The sequence below is a fragment of the Mizuhopecten yessoensis genome, unplaced genomic scaffold (assembly GCF_002113885.1).
Source record: "Mizuhopecten yessoensis strain PY_sf001 unplaced genomic scaffold, ASM211388v2 scaffold2965, whole genome shotgun sequence".
NCBI lineage: Eukaryota > Metazoa > Mollusca > Bivalvia > Pectinida > Pectinidae > Mizuhopecten > Mizuhopecten yessoensis.
In genome coordinates, this window is record NW_018404808.1 from 14,574 (window position 1) to 39,493 (window position 24,920).

General features: G+C 36.6%; 1 protein-coding gene across 4 annotated transcripts; it reads right to left on the reverse strand.

The window, feature by feature from the left end:
* Positions 1-374: 374 nt before the first annotated feature.
* On the reverse strand, positions 375-13,093 carry LOC110446725 (solute carrier family 46 member 3-like). 4 transcript variants are annotated; one of them, XR_002462493.1, is made up of 6 exons: positions 12,693-13,093; positions 10,577-11,764; positions 9,101-9,184; positions 6,869-7,025; positions 3,325-3,762; positions 375-3,208 (listed from the first exon to the last, which is right to left on the reverse strand). XR_002462493.1 is itself a non-coding variant. In XM_021492005.1 (5 exons), the coding sequence occupies exons 2-5, from the start codon at positions 11,736-11,738 to the stop codon at positions 3,708-3,710; spliced, it is 1,458 nt and encodes a 485-aa protein (XP_021347680.1). In that variant the 5' UTR covers positions 11,739-11,764; positions 12,693-13,093; the 3' UTR covers positions 375-3,707. The 4 variants fall into 4 exon arrangements, 1 of the variants encoding a protein (XP_021347680.1); XR_002462495.1 differs by having other exon boundaries at positions 375-1,178; positions 1,643-3,762; XR_002462494.1 differs by having other exon boundaries at positions 375-1,178; positions 1,324-3,762.
* Positions 13,094-24,920: the final 11,827 nt, after the last annotated feature.

A 24,920-nucleotide genomic window follows, 5' to 3' on the forward strand; every position in this document is an offset into this window, starting at 1 on the left:
AACAAGTAGTTCTGTTTTGAAATAAGTATTTTTACATTGCTTTCAATCCAAAGGTAATTCAGCATATAGGGAATTATGTTGCGAACTACTGAAAGGAGGCCATGACAAAACATTCGCCCTATTTTTGACTGGAATCTTGTAGTTCTGTATAGAAACCTTAACTTCGGATTATTTTCCGACATTGTTTAGGGTTATGTTTGCTGTAGCTGTATTTGTACTTTTAATGGTAACATCAAGAATGATGGGTGTCCTACCCGACTAGCTGGCAGACACCGGGTACATGTCGGTCTCTGATCATGTAACTGTGACCGTATTCTAGGCACGAAACATCGCGTGTCGAGGTGTCGTATCACTTACTACGTTTGATAAGGAGGTACATGTTTTATTTACATTTTAAAACATCCCGTGATTTATTGTACAGAAACACGGAGCATCTCAACAATTTTCCATCACGTATCATGTTCACATCTAAATTCAACAATTATACACATGTATTCTCATCGTCAAATGACGGACTTTTGTTGTCCTTGTTAAAGAGTTTCTCCGCAGTACATAGATATGCGAACAAGAAATCATATTCCCTAAACAATGATGCTTCACTTCCCCTCCTTTACCAAAACAATGTCATGTTTCCTCTTTCACCAGCTTAATGTCATGTTTCCTCTTTCACCAGCTAAATGTCATGTCTTCTTCCCAAACATGATTTATGTCGTCTCGTTCATTCACAACTTTGTCATATTCACTCATTCATCCTCAACTAAGTCATGTTCACCCCTTCATTCACAACTAAGTCATGTTCAACCCTTCATCCACAACTAAGTCTTGTTCACCCCTTCATTCACAACTATGTCATGTTCACCCCTTCATCCACAACTAAGAAATGTTCACCCCTTCATCCACAACTAAGTCATGTTCACCCCTTCATTCACAACTAAGTCATGTTCAACCCTTCATCCACAACTATGTCATGTTCATCCCTTCATCCACAACTATGTCATGTTCACCTCTTCATCCACAACTATGTCATGTTCACCTCTTCATCCACATCCTTGTCATGTTCACCCCTTCATCCACAACTAATTCATGTCCACCTCTTTATCCACAACTAAGTCATGTTCACCCCTTCATCCACAACTATGTCATGTTCACCTCTTCATCCACAACTAAGTCATGTTCACCTCTTCATCCACATCTTTGTCATGTTCACCCCTTCATCCACAACTAAGTCATGTCCACCCCTTCATCCACAACTATGTCATGTTCACCCCTTCATTCACAACTATGTCATGTTCACCCCTTCATCCACAACTAAGTAATGTTCACCCCTTCATCCACAACTAAGTCATGTCCACCCCTTCATCCATAACTAAGTCATGTTCACCCATTCATCCACAACTATGTCATGTTCACCTCTTCATCCACAACTTGGTCATGTTCACCTCTTCATCCACATCTTTGTCATGTTCACCCCTTCATCCACAACTATGTCATGTTCACCCCTTCATCCACAACTTTGTCATGTTCATCCCTTCATTCACAACTTAGTCATGTTCACCTCTTCATCCACAACTATGTCATGTTCATCCCTTCTTCCACAACTAAGTCATGTTCATCCCTCCATCAACATCTTTGTCATGTTCACCCCTTCATCCACAACTAAGTCATGTTCACCCCTTCATTCACAACTATGTCATGTTCACCCCTTCATCCGCAACTAAATCATGTTCACCCCTTCATTCACAACTATGTCATATTCACCCCTTCATCCACAACTAAGTCATGTTCACCCCTTCATTCACAACTAAGTCATGTTCATCCCTTCATCCACAACTATGTCATGTTCATCCCTTCATCCACAACTATGTCATATTCACCTCTTCATCTACAACTAAGTCATGTTCACCTCTTCATCCACATCTTTGTCATGTTCACCCCTTCATCCACAACTAAGTCATGTCCACCTCTTCATCCACAACTAAGTCATGTTCACCCCTTCATCCACAACTATGTCATGTTCACTTCTTCATCCACAACTAAGTCATGTTCACCTCTTCATCCACATCTTTGTCATGTTCACCCCTTCATCCACAACTAAGTCATGCCCACCCCTTCATCCACAACTATGTCATTTTCATTCCTTCATTCACATCTTTGTCATGTTCACCCCTTCATCCACAACTAAGTCATGTCCACCTCTTCATCCACAACTTAGTCATGTCCACCCCTTTATCCACAACTATGTCATGTTCAACCCTTCATCCACAACTATGTCATGTTCACCTCTTCATCCACAACTAAGTTATGTTCACCCCTTCATCCACAACTATGTCTTGTTCACCCCTTCATTCACAACTATGTCATTTTCACCTCTTCATCCACAACTATGTCATGTTCACCCTTTCATCCACAACTATGTCATGTTCACCTTTTCATCCACAACTAAGTCATGTTCATCCCTTCATCCACAACTATGTCATGTTCACCTTTTCATCCACAACTAAGTCATGTTCATCCCTTCATCCACAACTATGTCGTGTTCACCCCTTCATCCACAACTAAGTCATGCCCACCCCTTAATCCACAACTATGTCATTTTCATTCCTTCATTCACATCTTTGTCATGTTCACCCCTTTATCCACAACTAAGTCATGTCCACCTCTTCATCCACAACTAAGTCATGTTCACCTCTTCATCCACATCTTTGTCATGTTCACCCCTTCATCCAAAACTAAGTCATGTCCACCTCTTCATCCACAACTAAGTCATGTTCACCCCTTCATCCACAACTATGTCATGTTCCCCCCTTCATCCACAATTAAGTCATGTCCACCCCTTCATCCACAACTAAGTCATGTTCACCCATTCATCCACAACTATGTCATGTTCACCTCTTCATCTACAACTAAGTCATGTTCTCCTCTTCATCCACATCTTTGTCATGTTCACCCCTTCATCCAAAACTAAGTCATGTCCACCTCTTCATCCACAACTAAGTCATGTCCACCCCTTCATCCACAACTTGGTCATGTTCACCCCTTCATCCACAACTAAGTAATGTTCACCCCTTCATCCACAACTAAGTCATGTACACCCCTTCATCCACAACTACGTCATGTTCACCCCTTCATTCACAACTATGTCATGTTCAACCCTTCATCCACAACTAAGTCATGTCCACCCCTTTATCCACAACTATGTCATGTTCACCTCTTCATCCACAACTAAGTCATGTTCATCCTTTCATCCACAACTATGTCATGTTCACCCCTTCATCCACAATTAAGTCATGTCCACCCCTTCATCCACAACTTGGTCATGTTCACCCCTTCATCCACAACTAAGTCATGTCCACCCCTTCATCCACAACTAAATCATTTTCACCCCTTCATCAATACGATGTCATACCCTCCTCTCTTTCACCGACATTGAGTCATGCTCCTTCTTCACCAGCACAATGCCATGTTAACTCCTCGATTGAATGAAATGTCACGGTCCATCATTTACCAATAAAAGGTCACCCCTTTCATTTACTAACAACATGATACGAAAGATCTTCATCGATTCATTTTTCCGACATTTGTCATTTCATCGCTTTCATCTACGCTGTGTCGTAACATTTGCGTCACTTACACACACAATGCCATAACTCATTTTACATTTGATAAATCATCGCAATTCCCTTTCATTTATTCGTTTCATCATTCTGTCACCCATTTAAAGCCATTTCCTTCTCCGACTTCCTCGATGCCAATGAGAATATCCTGAAACACGGAACATTATATTAGAATAAACCCTGGTATAACGTTAACTTTGAGATTTTTTTTAGCTGGAATATTCTAAAATGAAAAGATGTGTTCTACACTGTCACTTAATTAACCTTACCGTGTCCTACCTACACTGTAACAATAAACCAACAACACCATACCTGAGATTGCCTGTCACGAAGTAGCACTGGAGCGGCGTTTAATCATAATCATATCAGATTAATACACGTTTGAATCACATAAATGTATATCTCTCGCTTCGCACAATCCTATCAACTAAACCTTACAAATGCACCTTGTATGTTGAAAAGCGTCCTGGGCTAAAAACCAGCGAAAACTACATGAGACCAAAAACTATCGCTAAATAAATCATGATAACATATTCTCTAAAATATCTGTAATCGGTTAACTTTGATTCATTGACAAAAGACACAAAATTTAATTAAATTACTGATCGCTACAGTAGTTCACGACACAAACTTTCCGTGTATCTGTACTTATCCCATACACTACCAGTATTTGAATAATAATACAATTTATAATATTTGCTGAAAAATATTATGAAAGAGAAACGCAACAGTCTGGTAAGGTTCAACAGGCTAGAATGACCCGCTTTCACACTCTCCACCCTTACCGTCACCTGGACGTGCAACACACCTCGTTCTGCCCAACCAATCAGACTACAGCCAGGGGCGTAGCTAGGTTCATCGATATGTGTAATTCAAATTGTTATCCGAGACAGTTATTTAAAGACATATTTAAGACATATTTTAGTGTCAAATGCGCTGAAATGAAGAACATCACATAACTTATGTTCGCTATTATGTTTATTTCATACTACACGTTGCCCAGCCAACATGCAATTTACAGCTTACAGCTAGAAATGTCTAGAGATAAAAAGACACCTTTCTTTTCTTTTGTATTATGGAGGTCTGTACTACGTTGTCCGTATTTATAGGATTTTTTCTGTGGACATGTAGAATTGCTAGCGTGGAAAGACGGTCTTGGTTTGTCTTGGTACTCTTCAATGAAAAAATATAATCAAATGAATTAGTCCCACCCCTCTTAAAAAAGAAGGAGAAAAATATATAATTAAAGTTCTATAAGTTATAAGTATATAAATCCCGACCGATCTTCCATATTTTTTCAGTCATGCTACCAGAAGTGTTTTTTTCCCCTATCTAACCAGTCTAAATACCATGACGGAGACGGTCTGGGTCCCTCTTTTTGTACAATAACGCTAATCCATATTTTCCCTGCGATAATTTACGAGAAGTCTTCTGGTAGTTTCTATCGATAATATCGCTAAACCCATAACTGTCTTAACTACATTGAAGGAAATTCAATGTGTCTAGGCCCTGCCACTGAGACGGTGTCGTCAATAGATTGTGGACAACCTGTTCTGAATTGCTTTTATGCTGGGATTTAAATCTTCAATTTTAATGTTAATGTACCATGGTCCTTGCTGGAGTGTCTTTAATGAATTTGGAGGGTCCAAGCACGTGCTTTGCTTTGTGATGCTTGGGCCTGCGGATGGGCTTGTTAGATTATCAGCAATATTTGCATGTACCGGATTTTGCATCAGTATTACGTGGTTTTGGCTTGAAGAAGGTATGCATCTACTTTGAACTATTGGAAGTCTTCTTCATTTTGCAAATGTACTTCTGTCAACATACTATAACACCAGAAATACCGGATTGGAAGTAATAGACGACCATGACATATTAAATATTCCGGAAAGTATGATGTAGTATTATTAGTATTTAGTAAATAATTAATACAAAGGTCAATTAAGATATTATCATGATAACATGATGTCATTTTGGCTTGAAGAAGGTATATATCTACTTTGAACTATTGGAAGTCTTCTTCATTTTGCAAATGTACTTCTGTCAACATACTATAACACCGGAAATACCGGATTGGAAGTAATAGACGACCATGACATATTAAATATTCCGGAAAGTATGATGTAGTATTATTAGTATTTAGTAAATAATTAATACAAAGGTCAATTAAGATATTATCATGATAACATGATTTCATTTTTTGTTTGTTTCAGTGGCAACTTTTTTGACAAATGGCACACACGGATTTTTTATGTGTAAGCCCGGGCTTTTTTTCTATGGACTCTACGCCCCTGACAGCTCCTAGCGAAAACGAACAGACATATATTTCCTGCTATTACTGCGAACCGCAAGAAAATAACATTTCTGATTGCTCTATCATGTGTGGTAAGGGAAATAACTCCTACATCACCATACATCAGGCGTAAACACAATCTAATTAAATTATATCTTCACATCGCTCCCGTTTACTGATATGTCGCGTTGAAGATCTAACAACATCCCGTAGAGGATCATGTTCAGGCGACCTTTGCATTAACAAATCAGATGAGAGCTTACGCATTTCTGTAAGTGATGATGTAATGATTTCGGAACACACTTGCTATACTAAAAGACCGAGAGGTGTCAAATGAGCATCGAAAATGGCGGTGCCGATGACACCACGCCGTGTCTATCTACAAAACAACGTTCGTACAATTTGTGGATTTTGCTTTGAAATAAGAGAGACTTCCTCTTCTGGTGATGTTGTCGTTAACAAGTTTAACAACCTGAAACTAAAATTAACCAATGACAGGCTTCGCAATATTCAAACTATCACTGGACCAGACGAAAAAGTGGATTTTGGGCTACGAGGTGTCTGCATTAAATGCTACGGGTCCTGCTTTCTGATTGGTTGAAAGAAAGAGTTATGTCGCGTTTTGATTGGCTTGTTATATATACGATAATGCATTCATGTTGACCTCTGACGTGACCCTCTAAGGGATGTTGTTAGACTTCAACGCGACATATCAGTAAACGGTAGCGATTGAAAATATAATTTTAATTAGATTGGCGTAAATATTATATATGCTATGCTATACGAGGTTGAGGAATGGAAGGAGGTGGCAGGGAGAGAATATGGAGGTATGGTTCGGTAGGGAAGTTGAGTAGGAAGGGATGCTGGAAGGGTGTGTGTGTGTGTGTGTGTGTGTGTGTGTGTGTTGTTGTAGATAGGGAAGACGAGGAGCAGGTAATAACGATATAAAAAGATAACTTACACGAAAAAGAGGAGGACGAGGGCACAAAAGCCCGCTGAAAGGAGGAAGACTGACCCCCGGGCGGTTTCTACCGTGGCAAGATAAACAGTCTTGGTCAGAACGTCAACAAGAATTGTACAGAGGGTCTGTACCATTGCCAGACCAGCAAACAGTGCACCTGTAGTAAAAACAAATGGAACCCCTGCATTAATAGTAGTAACAAACAGTGTACCTGTAATAGTAACAAACAGTGCACATGTAATAGGAACAAACAGTGTACCTGTAATAGTAACAAACAGTGCAACTGTAATAATAGCACACAGTGGACCTGTAATAGTAACAAACAGTACACCTGTAATAGTAACAAACAGTACACCTGTAATAGTAACAAACAGTGCACCTGTAATAGTAACAAACAGTGAACCTGTAATAGTAAAAAAACAGTAAACCTGTAATAGTAACAAACAGTGCACCTGTAATAGCAACAAACAGTACACCTGTAATAGTAACAAACAGTGCCCCTGCAATAGTAAAAAAACAGTACACCTGTAAAAGTAACAAACAGTACACCTGTAATAGAAACAAACAGTGAACCTGTAATAGTAAAATAACAGTAAACCTGTAATAGTATCAAACAGTGCACCTGTAATAGAAACAAACAGTGAACCTGTAATAGTAAAATAACAGTAAACCTGTAATAGTATCAAACAGTGCACCTGTAATAGCAACGAACAGTACACCTGTAATAGTAACACACAGTGGACCTGTAATAGTAACACACAGTACACCTGTAATAGTAGCAAACAGTGCACCTGTAAAAGTAACGAACAGTGAACCTGTAATAGTAAAAAAACAGTAAACCTGTAATAGTATCAAACAGTGCACCTGTAATAGCAACGAACAGTACACCTGTAATAGTAACAAACAGTACACCTGTAATAGTAACACACAGTGTACCTGTAATAGTAACACACAGTGTACCTGTAATAGTAACAAACAGTACACCTGTAATAGTACCACACAGTGCACCTGTAATAGTAACAAACAGTGAACCTGTAATAGTAACAAACAGGTGTACTGTTTGTTACTATTACAGGTTCACTGTGTGTTACTATTACAGGTTCACTGTTTGTTACTATTTCAGCTTCACTGTGTGTTACTATTACAGGTCCACTGTGTGTTACTATTACAGGTGTACTGTAATAGTAACAAACAGTACACCCGTAATAGTAACAAACAGTACACCCGTAATAGTAACAAACAGTACACCCGTAATAGTAACAAACAGTACACTCGTAATAGTAACAAACAGTACACTCGTAATAGTAACAAACAGTACACCCGTAATAGTAACAAACAGTACACCTGTAATAGTAACAAACAGTACACTCGTAATAGTAACAAACAGTGAACCTGTAATAGTAAAAAAACAGTACACCTGTAATAGTACCACACAGTGAACCTGTAATAGTAAGAAACAGTGAACCTGCAATAGTAACAAACAGTGTACCTTTAATAGTACCACACAGTGAACCTGTAATAGTAACAGTGAACCTGTAATAGTAAAAAAACAGTACACCTGTAATAGTACCACACAGTGAACCTGTAATAGTAAAAAAACAGTACACTTGTAATAGTACCAAACAGTGTACCTGTAATAGTACCACACAGTGTACCTGTAATAGTACCACACAGTGAACCTGTAATAGTAAGAAACAGTGAACCTGTAATAGTAACAAACAGTGTACCTGTAATAGTACCACACAGTGAACCTGTAATAGTAAGAAACAATGCACCTGTCATATAAGGAAACAGTGCACCTGTAATAGTAGCACACAGTGAACCTGTAATAGTAACAAACATTGCACCTGTTATAGTAACAAACAGTGCACCTGTTATAGTAACACAGTCAACCTGTAAAAGTAACAAACAGTGCACCTGTAATAGTAACAAACAGTGCACCTGTTATAGTAACAAACAGTACACCTGTAATAGTAACAAACGGTGTACCTGTTATAGTAACAAACAGTGCACCTGTTATAGTAACAAACAGTGAACCGGTAATAGTACAAAATAGCGTACCTGTAATAGTAACAAACAAAGTGAAGACACGTACGGAGACTTGAATAACAGTACACATTCTTTAAGCAATTTTCATTATAGAAACTATATAGGTACGTGTAATTTATAAAACGACACATGTGTTTAACTGTTATTTCACAAATCATATACGTTTTATAATTGTGTACGGACCTTGTCTGTCGGGCGGGGTCATCCTAGACATGATGGACCTTAGGATTGGGCCAGTCACCATGGAGAATACACCCACTACCGGTACTGAAACAGTAATAGTCATAAGGAGTTTATGTAGTGTATTCAAACTTTCTAGAACTGAAATATCGGGCTCCGTTTTACTTTTTAATATTCCAATTCGGTTTATCACTGATTCGAATACGTTTAGGTCTCATAAGTAATAACGACGGTACATTGTATGATCCAATATGGGCACGGGATCCGAAGAAACGTTCATTGGATACGTATTACTTCTTCTTCCAATAATCTGCATACCACCTCTGGTGTTTATTTAAATAAAGATATTAAACATAAGTAATAACGCCAGTGCCGAAAAGGAAGGGGTCATTTTTTAAGGCAACCACCACTAATTATTGTAAAAAACCCACCTCAAGACTTAAATAATAGAAAAAATCTGAATAAATGTACTAAGAAAATCTAAAACTGTAGTTGTTCGTGTAAACACGACTTGAAAAAGGATTTATATATGACAGACCATCTCTCTACCAGCGCATGAATAAGAATAACAATGATCCGCAAATTGACGTCAAAGGACACGTGCAGCCATTCTAAGGCTGAGGGCTGTACACCATGATACTGCGGCTGTAATGCTGGAGTACCCGGATAACGGCTTAACCTATCACATTGCTTATTAGAACACGTGAGATTTCATTTTCTTTTCAATTGAAATTGTTCTAACGACAAACCCAAAAACACTGTGTGACTTGAAAATCGACGATACCCCGGGGTTCCCTTTGGACAGCAACATGTGAAAGGTTTGTGCGGAGTAAAACTATTGTATGTCAAGCTAGCGAGTGCATACTTGTTATATACACTTTTTGACAATGTAAATGGGGTTGTTTTCTTCAGGTGTTTCTTACCAATTTTAAAACGGTTTTTTTTATATGACAGACTATCTCTCTGTCAGCTCATTTATATGAATAGCAATACAATGTACGTGCAGTCATTCTAATTATAGAAAAAATATACTGAAACAGTTACATTACCTCACAAGTCGTTAAATCAATGTATTGTCGATAACTGTTCCAATTTTAGCAATCCGTTATAATGAATGTATCATGTCACACGACAAATTTAGGTGATACAAGATATAGTATGTATATAGATGAGAAAAAGTGATATTATCAAATGGGATTGAAATGTAAAACGGTGCCCCAAATAACACGAGTTATCGTTACTGGTGTTTTTATTAAGTAAAGATATTATAAACATGCATACAATATCATGTTGTATAACCAAACCACCTGTCTGCCTTTCACTATATGTTTTAATGTTAAGATAAAAAAGAAGCATATCCCAAATGTTATTGACTAACAATAAAAAGAGAACTTACTTAAAAAAAGTAACAACGCATTGTACGTAAACGCTCTGGACTCACAATACTTACAACATACACTGATAGAAGATGATACATACCAAAGAACATCATGACGTCACTGACAGCGAACGCTTCCACCAGATAGGCCGTACACCCTGAAACTGCGCTCACAATCACCAACAACTCGTCAGAGATGTAATGCTGGAGTACCCGGATGACGGCTAAACCTATCACATTGCGCGATACATCGCTGAGGCTAGAATACCAACCGATTTTAATGGCGTCCCAACAGAAAGGAACGTTGAGCTGGTATAGTTGGTCAACTGTTTGACGACTCAGCGCGCTGAAGTTAAAGAAAATGAAAATGAACATACACACAATATACTTCCAGCGTTTTGCTGTAGCGGAAGTGTCCCGAGTGTAGAAGGTAAACGAACTCCTGAGGAGTCTGAGTGAACTGCCTTTAACACAGTTGGTCTCGTTCACTGTGTCTGGCAGGCAAAACAACATGATAAATATATTGAGTACATTTAGCACTGTTAATACCATCATGGCGTAGACGAAACCTACTCCGTCAATCAAGTAACCGGAAGTGACACCAGCCAGTACCAAACCGAGGCCAACTGATATCTCAATGAGGAAAATTGAATTAGTTCTAGATTTATCCACTGACGTCACATCTGAAACAAATGCGAATCCAAGCGAGATGACCGCGCACCACCCACCAGCAAACCCCTCGACGGCAATGAACACTATGAAATAGCTAGCGTTCAGCTTATAATGCATCCCGACCATCGTCATTGTCGTCTTAACAAACGTTCCAATAAGAGAAATGATTACAAACAGTTTTCTGCCATAACGATCACTAAGCACACCAAAGATGACGTCCATGAAGAGAGCTGGAGCACATCCTGCTATTACAAAGGTGAGGGACGCCTTCGTTGTCTCCTTCTGTATAAGTGTCCGTTGTTGGTACAACACAGAATCCTCAATGATTGTACACGGGGATCCATTCAGGTTGATTTCCATTGCTGTTACATTTTGTATTAATTTTCGTGCAAAGAAGTCGTATAGATATTGCGTGGTAACTAAATTATAGAAGACATAAGAAAAGAAATGGACGAGGATACAGGGAGCCATAAGGAAGTAACGGCCCGTAAATGACGTCACGTTTTCTAACGCAATATTCGCTTTATAAAACTTTAACGAATCCAAGTCGAGTGTGGTAAGAAGAGGCGTCTTTTCTCTTTCATCCCTCATGTTGGGTCGTTTGTTTTCCCTCAAATCTACAAAAAAACGAAACATATCCAGTGAACTACACAGTTATATCATAGAAAAACTTTCATGTCCGAGACCAATGACGCCACAATTGGTATCCCACAAGGCAGTGTAATTTTCCATTTAATGATATCTGTCTATACAAGATTTGCGCATGAGTGACCGGAAATGGTACTGTTTTAGGAATGTTACATTTGTACATGTGTCATGTAACATCTTCATCGTAAGGACACATATGCTGTTTTTCTTTGTTTTGTTTATAGTCTGTCTCCGTCCTTTTGTGAGGTCAGAACTATCATTCTTTGAAGAAAAATTCATGTATTATTATTTTTTCATCAGAAATTAGAGAAATCTGATGAATGGAATAAGGTCACGTTGTACATTTTTGGTTTAATGAACCAATTATTGTCATGCTATCAGGAGGACGTGATTTACCTAACTTGCATTGTCATATGCCTGAGATCAAGCACTGTCCCACAATGCTTTACTATTATGTTATACATGCGTTTAGTTAACATTCATAAAATTAACATATGCAACATGTTGCTAATGCAGACATATGATATTTACTATCTTATATTGTTATCACCAAGTTCCGACACCTTATTAGTTTGTCAATATTATCTGAGTAAATACAGCATGTCCTGAATGAGATCGGCCGATATAGTGTATCCTCTATCTCTACGCGAACACTATAAGTATGTAGAGTTAGGTAAATATCCCGGAGTAAAGTTATTGAGGACGTGTAGAGAAACACTGACGTCATCTGTATACCAGCAATTTTTATATTTGGCTAATATTTCGACAGCCACCCACCTCGATTGTAAAGCGTATACTTTATTTTGCATTATTCAATGAACACATGTATACTTTAAACTTATATTAATCAGCATTTAGTTACAAGAATGTGACCGTCAACATCCCGATAATACTTACCGTATACACAGGATTACTAACGATCTTTACGTAATGTTGGTCGTCAGTAGATACCACTTCCTGGAATGTCCGACATGATGGTTTGCAGGAAATGACGTAGTAATCTCTTCGTCAAACACAATATGGATGGGTCCGTGCCGTAGTTACATGTGTCTACACTAAATGTCGCGGTCGAATACCATGCTAAACATAACGGCTGTGTCCACTTCATAAACATAACGGCTGTGTCCACTTCATACATGTTTACCACAGTCAAATGTGTTTTCAATAACTGATAAGGTGGTCACATTTACTCTTATTAACACGGTTGCATGTTTGCATACGATATACTACGGTTGTATGTCCGAAGATGGTCGAACTAATAACAGCGTGATGTCCGTGTGACATGATTACGTTATCAGATAAACGTGATCTGCAGCACGGCTAGTTACTCGTACTCGGAAGTATTCGTTGCACTGGTTATAATGTACCTGTACGATACAGGTCGCAGTACAACGTTCTGGTGTACACATATATACAAGACACTGAATGGAACAGCTCCTCGGTACCTACAAGAGCTTGTTACCCTGTATCAGCCGTCATGATCACTGCGGTCGGAGTCATAATCTTTGTTGTGTGTCCCAAAATCTCGTGCTGTGACCTACGGAAACAGATGCTTTGGGAGGGTTTCGGCCACGTTGTGGAATAGCTTACCATCTGCAATTAGAAAGTCAAATACCCTGGCCAAGTTCAAGAGGGACATCAAAACTCACCTCTTCCCGTCTGCATTTTAGAATCTTTGCAAAGACGTCATGTAAATACCACCCTTTTATTTGTTCAATTATGTGCACATTGCTTGCTTAAATGTATTAAAGTGATTGTAAGCCTTTGTTTTCACAATTATAACCATTACTATTATCCATATGTTGTAAAGCGCTTTAGAGTAATTTTACAAATTATATAGGGCGTTATATAAATGTTGTATATTATTATTATTATCCGAAAGAGACGCTGTAACAATATTCTTATTGTTTGTAAGTGTTAAAGCTGATTAGCTAAAATACATATTCTGTTTTCTTTTCGAAGTTTTTGTGTTGCCAATATCGTGAAGCTTAATGCAAAATTCGTTTATTACAAACATAATTCTACACCTTAGGCCTTCTTAAGCCAAGATAAAAATGCAAGACTTGTATATTTATTTATTCCAAAAGCATTTTGATGATAGAAGACATACACAATTGATATTTATGCATTATTTAATCAATTAAGATGTGGTGACAAAAATATGACCTCCATCTTTACGTAAACCGACTCTGATGGTTCTCTGTTTAATACATGTTTGTACATCATAAGCCACACTAATAAAGATAATGACATTCTTTAATTGATGAATTAACCCATTGTGCCACAACCGTTCGAAATTCTTGCTTATATTACAAAATATTACCCCCCCCTCCCCAATTATCAATATCCCTCCCTATATCTTGTATATAGGTTCAAATAAAACAACCAGTGACTTGTAACGCTTTGTTCAATATCTGGTCATAGATTTGAGAGAGTCTATGAATCCCTCGTCTCGATTTGGAACTGGCCCGCTGCGGCGTATCGAGATAGCTTCCTTTAACTTACATGTACGTTTAAACAGATTGCTCTCTCTCTCTCTCTCTCCAACATTTTGGCGTTCTCCCAGTTAACCACATGATTGCCGATTAATTGATCTGGGAAGAGGTAAATTGCTTCTCCCCTTGGGTTTCCGTATCTAAGTCGGACCCTAAATCGCCTTTCGAAATATCCTCTGGATGATTTCGGATAATTTTTCCATAAACCGGGTGACTACCTGACCATTATTTGACCTCCTTGCCTGGCCTGTTCTGGTTCTGGATCATTTTGAGAACCAACTAAACTTCTCCACTTGTTTTTAGCGATGTGATTCTGCTCTTGAATGTATCACATTTTTTAGCAACGTGCGTACTACGCCCAACTTTTGGTACAAAGCATGTGATACAAAACATGTATTAGAAGTTCAGGTATTGGTCCGCACTCGTCTTTCCCTAGAGACCAATGCTTTCAAGGTTCCGTCATCTTTCTTTACCAGAAGGGTATCTAGGAAGTGCATCGTGCCGTTTACCTGATCAAGGTGTACGCATCGAACTGGTTGTGAAAACGGCACAAAGGACATTTATACAATCCATACTTACCGACTAGAAAAAATAGTTGGAAACATACACCTGTCGTTTGCTATACGTACATGTAACAACTTAAAGATCGCCGAGTAACAGATGGTTATTTACTGTCTCGAAGAAAATGATACACAACTTTCCATACCTTTTTGACTAGGACAACTATGACTGATATAGGCCTTCAACCAGATACATTGCTATGGCAATTATTTTTTTTAAGACAGGGAATACACTTGGTCGCTTCTATAAATCTATAGATAAAATTGTTCGAATATAAGGATTTACGGAACAAATGATAAGGTGAAATGATACTATGAATTACACAGCACTGTACACCTTCCAGGACTTCTCGGTGATGTGAGGGACACCTTTACCCTACGCATGTCATCAGCAGTAGAAGTTTGACAAACTGAAATTAAGCCTGTCAAATGCAGACACACTGGGCCATCATAGACTAGCCGCTACGAGATATATTTAACGATGGTACGTCACGACCGAAAAGGAGGCAGTAGTAGTTGTGTGGAGATGTCAGCATTTAATCTGTACTTTCTGAATCCGTTCAAAACATAGCCGTTTATTCGCAAAAATATTTTACAAATACATCGATATACATTCCACACGCTCTCACATCATCATCATCCTCACTCTCAAAACTTGCACATCACCGTGACATCAAATTACATCATTGATGTATCACTAGATTTTCATCTTAATGGCATCATCATCATCATCATCATCATCATCAATAATAACAATGGACTAAGCATACATATTCTATGTCAAATATACACTGTACTACTGGTTTCTTGGTACAGGAGAGAGAGAGATGGCTGCCGACATACATTTCTACAATATATACATGTATGCATATTGCGATATTTGATGATCAACAACATAGTTGTCAGGGTAACGGGAAATTCTAGATTTCGCATAGACTAACTTTATTGATACTGCAGAGTTTAATGGTGCTGAGTTTAAACAATAAGAGTATTATTGTTCAGCACTCTATTGGTTCACCTAGAATTGTAGATACGTTGTTTAATTACTACAAGTATTTCAATATCGATCTTATTGAATTGTTCTTTTCGTGTAAACATCCTTAGAATAAAAGTGACCTTGAATATTTCAAAAACGAATACCTCTTGGCCAGGCTGAGTTTCAGAAAATCAATGAAAGCCTCCCATTTAAACATATTAAATCCACCATCAACTTTACTTGTTAGTGAAAATGTTTCTCATACATTCAAACAGAATAGAATTTAGAGTTGATATAAAATTACCATCTGATAAGGTAGAGCATTGTGAAAGTAAAACATATTTTAGAATTAGAAGTTTCTTATCAGAACTTCAACCTTAATGAGTTTCTTCATTCATGTTTTTTTAATTTGGAAAATTGTAGGGGAATCACAGAAGACGTAACATGAATAAAATATCGGTTGGTTTAGTATATCAACATCACTGTAACGCTTGTTGCAGTCTTCTGATTAAAACACCTAAAAGACTATCCGTTTCGAGTAACACAAGGCCAGGCGAGATAGCAATGACATTTCCCTGGCGTTCCGTCATTTAGCAGAGATATGGTGATATATTTAGTTTTTATGGTTTATAAGGACAAAGATTTATAGGTTTTCAATCTTCATCACTGAGTTTAATAAAATTTATTCTGCAAACAATAAGAGCACACGTATAGTAAGCATTTGTCTAAATATTCTACTTACGTCGCCATTATAGACTCTAAATATTCTACTTACGTCGCCATTATAGACTCTAAATATTCTACTTACGTCGCCATTATAGACTCTAAATATTCTACTTACGTCGCCATTATAGACTCTAAATATTCTACTTACGTCGCCATTATAGACTCTAAATATTCTACTTACGTCGCCATTATAGACTCTAAATATTCTACTTACGTCGCCATTATAGACTCTAAATATTCTACTTACGTCGCCATTATAGACTCTAAATATTCTACTTACGTCGCCATTATAGACTCTAAATATTCTACTTACGTCGCCATTATAGACTCTAAATATTCTACTTACGTCGCCATTATAGACTCTAAATATTCTACTTACGTCGCCATTAGAGACTCTAAATATTCTACTTACGTCGCCATTATAGACTCTAAATATTCTACTTACGTCGCCATTATAGACTCTAAATATTCTACTTACGTCGCCATTATAGACTCTAAATATTCTACTTACGTCGCCATTATAGACTCTAAATATTCTACTTACGTCGCCATTATAGACTCTAAATATTCTACTTACGTCGCCATTATAGACTCTAAATATTCTACTTACGTCGCCATTATAGACTCTAAATATTCTACTTACGTCGCCATTATAGACTCTAAATATTCTACTTACGTCGCCATTATAGACTCTAAATATTCTACTTACGTCGCCATTATAGACTCTAAATATTCTACTTACGTCGCCATTATAGACTCTAAATATTCTACTTACGTCGCCATTATAGACTCTAAATATTCTACTTACGTCGCCATTATAGACTCTAAATATTCTACTTACGTCGCCATTATAGACTCTAAATATTCTACTTACGTCGCCATTAGAGACTCTAAATATTCTACTTACGTCGCCATTATAGACTCTAAATATTCTACTTACGTCGCCATTATAGACTCTAAATATTCTACTTACGTCGCCATTATAGACTCTAAATATTCTACTTACGTCGCCATTATAGACTCTAAATATTCTACTTACGTCGCCATTATAGACTCTAAATATTCTACTTACGTCGCCATTATAGACTCTAAATATTCTACTTACGTCGCCATTAGAGACTCTAAATATTCTACTTACGTCGCCATTATAGACTCTAAATATTCTACTTACGTCGCCATTATAGACTCTAAATATTCTACTTACGTCGCCATTATAGACTCTAAATATTCTACTTACGTCGCCATTATAGACTCTAAATATTCTACTTACGTCGCCATTATAGACTCTAAATATTCTACTTACGTCGCCATTATAGACTCTAAATATTCTACTTACGTCGCCATTAGAGACTCTAAATATTCTACTTACGTCGCCATTATAGACTCTAAATATTCTACTTACGTCGCCATTATAGACTCTAAATATTCTACTTACGTCGCCATTATAGACTCTAAATATTCTACTTACGTCGCCATTATAGACTCTAAATATTCTACTTACGTCGCCATTATAGACTCTAAATATTCTACTTACGTCGCCATTATAGACTCTAAATATTCTACTTACGTCGCCATTAGAGACTCTAAATATTCTACTTACGTCGCCATTATAGACTCTAAATATTCTACTTACGTCGCCATTATAGACTCTAAATATTCTACTTACGTCGCCATTATAGACTCTAAATATTCTACTTACGTCGCCATTATAGACTCTAAATATTCTACTTACGTCGCCATTATAGACTCTAAATATTCTACTTACGTCGCCATTATAGACTCTAAATATTCTACTTACGTCGCCATTAGAGACTCTAAATATTCTACTTACGTCGCCATTATAGACTCTAAATATTCTACTTACGTCGCCATTATAGACTCTAAATATTCTACTTACGTCGCCATTATAGACTCTAAATATTCTACTTACGTCGCCATTATAGACTCTAAATATTCTACTTACGTCGCCATTATAGACTCTAAATATTCTACTTACGTCGCCATTATAGACTCTAAATATTCTACTTACGTCGCCATTAGAGACTCTAAATATTCTACTTACGTCGCCATTATAGACTCTAAATATTCTACTTACGTCGCCATTATAGACTCTAAATATTCTACTTACGTCGCCATTATAGACTCTAAATATTCTACTTACGTCGCCATTATAGACTCTAAATATTCTACTTACGTCGCCATTATAGACTCTAAATATTCTACTTACGTCGCCATTATAGACTCTAAATATTCTACTTACGTCGCCATTAGAGACTCTAAATATTCTACTTACGTCGCCATTATAGACTCTAAATATTCTACTTACGTCGCCATTATAGACTCTAAATATTCTACTTACGTCGCCATTATAGACTCTAAATATTCTACTTACGTCGCCATTATAGACTCTAAATATTCTACTTACGTCGCCATTATAGACTCTAAATATTCTACTTACGTCGCCATTATAGACTCTAAATATTCTACTTACGTCGCCATTAGAGACTCTAAATATTCTACTTACGTCGCCATTATAGACTCTAAATATTCTACTTACGTCGCCATTATAGACTCTAAATATTCTACTTACGTCGCCATTATAGACTCTAAATATTCTACTTACGTCGCCATTATAGACTCTAAATATTCTACTTACGTCGCCATTATAGACTCTAAATATTCTACTTACGTCGCCATTATAGACTCTAAATATTCTACTTACGTCGCCATTAGAGACTCTAAATATTCTACTTACGTCGCCATTATAGACTCTAAATATTCTACTTACGTCGCCATTATAGACTCTAAATATTCTACTTACGTCGCCATTATAGACTCTAAATATTCTACTTACGTCGCCATTATAGACTCTAAATATTCTACTTACGTCGCCATTATAGACTCTAAATATTCTACTTACGTCGCCATTATAGACTCTAAATATTCTACTTACGTCGCCATTAGAGACTCTAAATATTCTACTTACGTCGCCATTATAGACTCTAAATATTCTACTTACGTCGCCATTATAGACTCTAAATATTCTACTTACGTCGCCATTATAGACTCTAAATATTCTACTTACGTCGCCATTATAGACTCTAAATATTCTACTTACGTCGCCATTATAGACTCTAAATATTCTACTTACGTCGCCATTATAGACTCTAAATATTCTACTTACGTCGCCATTAGAGACTCTAAATATTCTACTTACGTCGCCATTATAGACTCTAAATATTCTACTTACGTCGCCATTATAGACTCTAAATATTCTACTTACGTCGCCATTATAGACTCTAAATATTCTACTTACGTCGCCATTATAGACTCTAAATATTCTACTTACGTCGCCATTATAGACTCTAAATATTCTACTTACGTCGCCATTATAGACTCTAAATATTCTACTTACGTCGCCATTAGAGACTCTAAATATTCTACTTACGTCGCCATTATAGACTCTAAATATTCTACTTACGTCGCCATTATAGACTCTAAATATTCTACTTACGTCGCCATTATAGACTCTAAATATTCTACTTACGTCGCCATTATAGACTCTAAATATTCTACTTACGTCGCCATTATAGACTCTAAATATTCTACTTACGTCGCCATTATAGACTCTAAATATTCTACTTACGTCGCCATTAGAGACTCTAAATATTCTACTTACGTCGCCATTATAGACTCTAAATATTCTACTTACGTCGCCATTATAGACTCTAAATATTCTACTTACGTCGCCATTATAGACTCTAAATATTCTACTTACGTCGCCATTATAGACTCTAAATATTCTACTTACGTCGCCATTATAGACTCTAAATATTCTACTTACGTCGCCATTATAGACTCTAAATATTCTACTTACGTCGCCATTAGAGACTCTAAATATTCTACTTACGTCGCCATTATAGACTCTAAATATTCTACTTACGTCGCCATTATAGACTCTAAATATTCTACTTACGTCGCCATTATAGACTCTAAATATTCTACTTACGTCGCCATTATAGACTCTAAATATTCTACTTACGTCGCCATTATAGACTCTAAATATTCTACTTACGTCGCCATTATAGACTCTAAATATTCTACTTACGTCGCCATTAGAGACTCTAAATATTCTACTTACGTCGCCATTATAGACTCTAAATATTCTACTTACGTCGCCATTATAGACTCTAAATATTCTACTTACGTCGCCATTATAGACTCTAAATATTCTACTTACGTCGCCATTATAGACTCTAAATATTCTACTTACGTCGCCATTATAGACTCTAAATATTCTACTTACGTCGCCATTATAGACTCTAAATATTCTACTTACGTCGCCATTAGAGACTCTAAATATTCTACTTACGTCGCCATTATAGACTCTAAATATTCTACTTACGTCGCCATTATAGACTCTAAATATTCTACTTACGTCGCCATTATAGACTCTAAATATTCTACTTACGTCGCCATTATAGACTCTAAATATTCTACTTACGTCGCCATTATAGACTCTAAATATTCTACTTACGTCGCCATTATAGACTCTAAATATTCTACTTACGTCGCCATTAGAGACTCTAAATATTCTACTTACGTCGCCATTATAGACTCTAAATATTCTACTTACGTCGCCATTATAGACTCTAAATATTCTACTTACGTCGCCATTATAGACTCTAAATATTCTACTTACGTCGCCATTATAGACTCTAAATATTCTACTTACGTCGCCATTATAGACTCTAAATATTCTACTTACGTCGCCATTATAGACTCTAAATATTCTACTTACGTCGCCATTAGAGACTCTAAATATTCTACTTACGTCGCCATTATAGACTCTAAATATTCTACTTACGTCGCCATTATAGACTCTAAATATTCTACTTACGTCGCCATTATAGACTCTAAATATTCTACTTACGTCGCCATTATAGACTCTAAATATTCTACTTACGTCGCCATTATAGACTCTAAATATTCTACTTACGTCGCCATTATAGACTCTAAATATTCTACTTACGTCGCCATTAGAGACTCTAAATATTCTACTTACGTCGCCATTATAGACTCTAAATATTCTACTTACGTCGCCATTATAGACTCTAAATATTCTACTTACGTCGCCATTATAGACTCTAAATATTCTACTTACGTCGCCATTATAGACTCTAAATATTCTACTTACGTCGCCATTATAGACTCTAAATATTCTACTTACGTCGCCATTATAGACTCTAAATATTCTACTTACGTCGCCATTAGAGACTCTAAATATTCTACTTACGTCGCCATTATAGACTCTAAATATTCTACTTACGTCGCCATTATAGATTCTAAATATTCTACTTTCGTCGCCATTAGACTAAATATTCTACTAACGTCGCCATTAAACTAAATATTCTACTTACGTTGCCATTATAGTCTCTAAATATTCTACTTACGTCGCCATTAGAGACTCTAAATATTCTACTTACGTCGCCATTAGACTAAATATTCTACTTTCGTCGCCATTATAGACTAAATGTACTACTTACGTCGCCATTATAGACTCTAAATATTCTACTTACGTCGCCATTATAGACTCTAAATATTCTACTTACGTCGCCATTATAGACTCAGAGACAATTATAACAAGCGCCTAACACTTCGTTCAAAAGCGATTGGATAGGAAGACAAGGTATACAATTACACCTGTTTTTAATAGTGCAATGTTTTAAATCAATTGAAGAAGTAGAAAATGAGTTAAAGTTGATTAGAGACAGTAAAATTAAAGGAGTTGTTTTGAGAGCAAAAGCAAGATGGAAAGTTGAAGGTGAACTGAGTTCCATTTTATTTTGCAATTTAGAAAAAAGACATTATCAAGAAAAGTTAATTCCAAAGCTTTTAACAGAAACTGGTGAAGAAATAACAGATATACAAGACATACAATCAATATGATTCAAGGTCATTCGTTTAAACAAACTTGGTAGCCCTTCATTCCAGCATGTTACTGGTCAAATATCATTATCCTAGGCCTCTTGGTTATTCAGAAGAAGTTGTTTTAAGGTTTTATACATATTTGACCAGTGACCTTGAAAATGGATGAAGATAATTTATTTGAACCAACTTGGTAACCCTTCATCCAAACATGTTAATGGCCAAATGTCATCACCCTAGGCCTCTTGGTTATTCAGAAGGAGTTGTTTAAATGATTACAACTTATTTGACCCCAGTGACATTGAATATGATTCCAGGTCATTCATTTGAACAAACTTGGTAGCCCTTCATTCCAGCATGTTATTGGTCAAATATCATTATCTTAGGACTCTTGGCTATTTAGAAGCCTCTTGGTTACCCAGTGAACAAACTTTAAAGGTTTCATACATATTTGACCCATGTGACCTTGAATATAAATCAAGGTCATTTATTTAAACAAACTTGGTACCCATTCATCCCAGCATGTTACTGGCCAACTATCATTATCCTAGGTCTCTTGGTTATTCAGAAGCCTCTTGGTTATTCAGAAGAAGTTGTTTAAAGGTTTTAATACATATTTGACCCCTGTGACCTTGAAAATGAATGAAGGTCATTTATTTGAACAAACTTGGTAGCCCTTCATCCCAGAATCCTTCTGGCCAAATATCATCACCCTAGGCCTTTTGGTTACTGGGAAGTTGTTTAAAGTAAAAAGTTGACGCCGGACGACGGACGGGCGACGGACGCCGCACCATGCCATAAGCTCACTGGCCCTTCGGGCCAGGTGAGTTAAAAAGAAGGGCTTTTAAAAATTTCCAAATTCTTAAATTTCTTTTGGAGAGAATTATTCACTATATGGGTAGAGTTAACTGATGATGAACTCCCCACAACCCCAGGCACTGTTGCTTCTCAGCCGATCTGGTATAATAAGTTCATTAAAATTGATAATAAGATTTTTATTAATAAACATTGGTGTGACAAAGACATTTTTTTTTATTGGGGATCTTGTTGAAAACAATAGTTTTTTTGAAACCATGAATACTTTTGTGAGAAATTCAATTTGGCTGTTAATTTCATTGATTTAAAAAAAAAAAAAAAATGCAATACCAAGGTCATGAAATTCTATTTTATTTCAAATCATTCACAGAAAATACCAAAGAAAAGTCAAGATGTATGGCAGGAAATTTTACATGTAAGCATTCCCAAAGAATCCTGGTGTAAGTTTTATTCAATTCCGAGATATATTACAGATGACACTAAACTTCAGAATTTTCAGTTCAAACTCTTTCCTAGAATTCTATATTCTAATACAAAATTAATGCAATGTAAATTAAGTGAAACAGAGTGATGCACATTCTGTGGTGTGGGAAGAGAAACATTAATACATTTATTAAGGGAATGTTGTCATGTACAATCTCTTTGGTCATCCTTTATGTATCTCTTGAGGTCACAATATGAAATAGACTTAGCAAGAGACCCAGTAATCATGTTGTTTGGTATTTTTGAAACTGAAAACGAAAATGAAATAAATTTCTTGATCTTAATATTAAAATATTATATATATTTGTGCAAGTTAAGGAGGAAAACCCCTACAATTACTGAATGGAAAACTTACATGTTTTTTTTATAAAAAAAAGTGTGTGGACTTGATACATATTCCAAAAAAAAATTATTATGGTAAATCAAAAATGGAAATTAATTGACAGAATGCTAAATATGGATACATGATGGGAGTTGTAAGCATTTTTTTCTTTCTTTTCTATTGGATACAATCTTCAGAGTTAAATCACTCATGAAATATGTCAAATTCAATGTAGCAATGTAGCAGTATGATTTTTTTTATATTTGTAACTGCTGTAATTAATTTATAGATGCAGGTTCTGTTCAAAGATATAGATAACATACGTACAGTGGCCTTTAATTATTCTTACTGATATTACATATTTTTGTATGTTTTTAATGTGACAACAAAAATTTGAATAAAACAAATCCCCAAAACACCCAGACTACTGTTTGTATGGGAATTATGTCCTCGCCACCTCCAGTGTCATACATACATGATACTATCAAGAGGCGTCAACAGAAAGGCAGGGGAGGGCTATATATCCTCAGTGCTGCAATGGGGAAAGCAGCTTAACTTTGGTTTTGCAGGAATCGCCTCTAACGATATCAGCAATGTGACAGCATGGGCATATTCTTTCCCGAACCTGCACGTGTGAAACATCAAGGCACTTGTCAACAAAAAACCAGTCTCAGTCTGGAGAGTTTTACCGCGTACTTATATTGGTGTGTGACATGATATATATGTAGATCCGACATAAGATTTTAGTGTGTTCCCAACATTTGACGAAAGGTTGTCACTATCGATACATTTACCTTGTGCAATTGTGATTGTCGATAT

Bases quoted from the DNA above. Each gene is read 5' to 3' on its own strand.
- LOC110446725 (XM_021492005.1), bottom strand. From the start codon at position 11,738: ATGAGGGATGAAAGAGAAAAGACGCCTCTTCTTACCACACTCGACTTG. The intron at 7,026-9,100 runs GTCCGTACACAA...TTTTTACTACAG, and splicing joins GACCCCGCCCGACAGACAAG to GTGCACTGTTTGCTGGTCTG. The intron at 3,763-6,868 runs GTAAGTTATCTT...TCCGTGTTTCAG, and splicing joins CTCGTCCTCCTCTTTTTCGT to GATATTCTCATTGGCATCGA.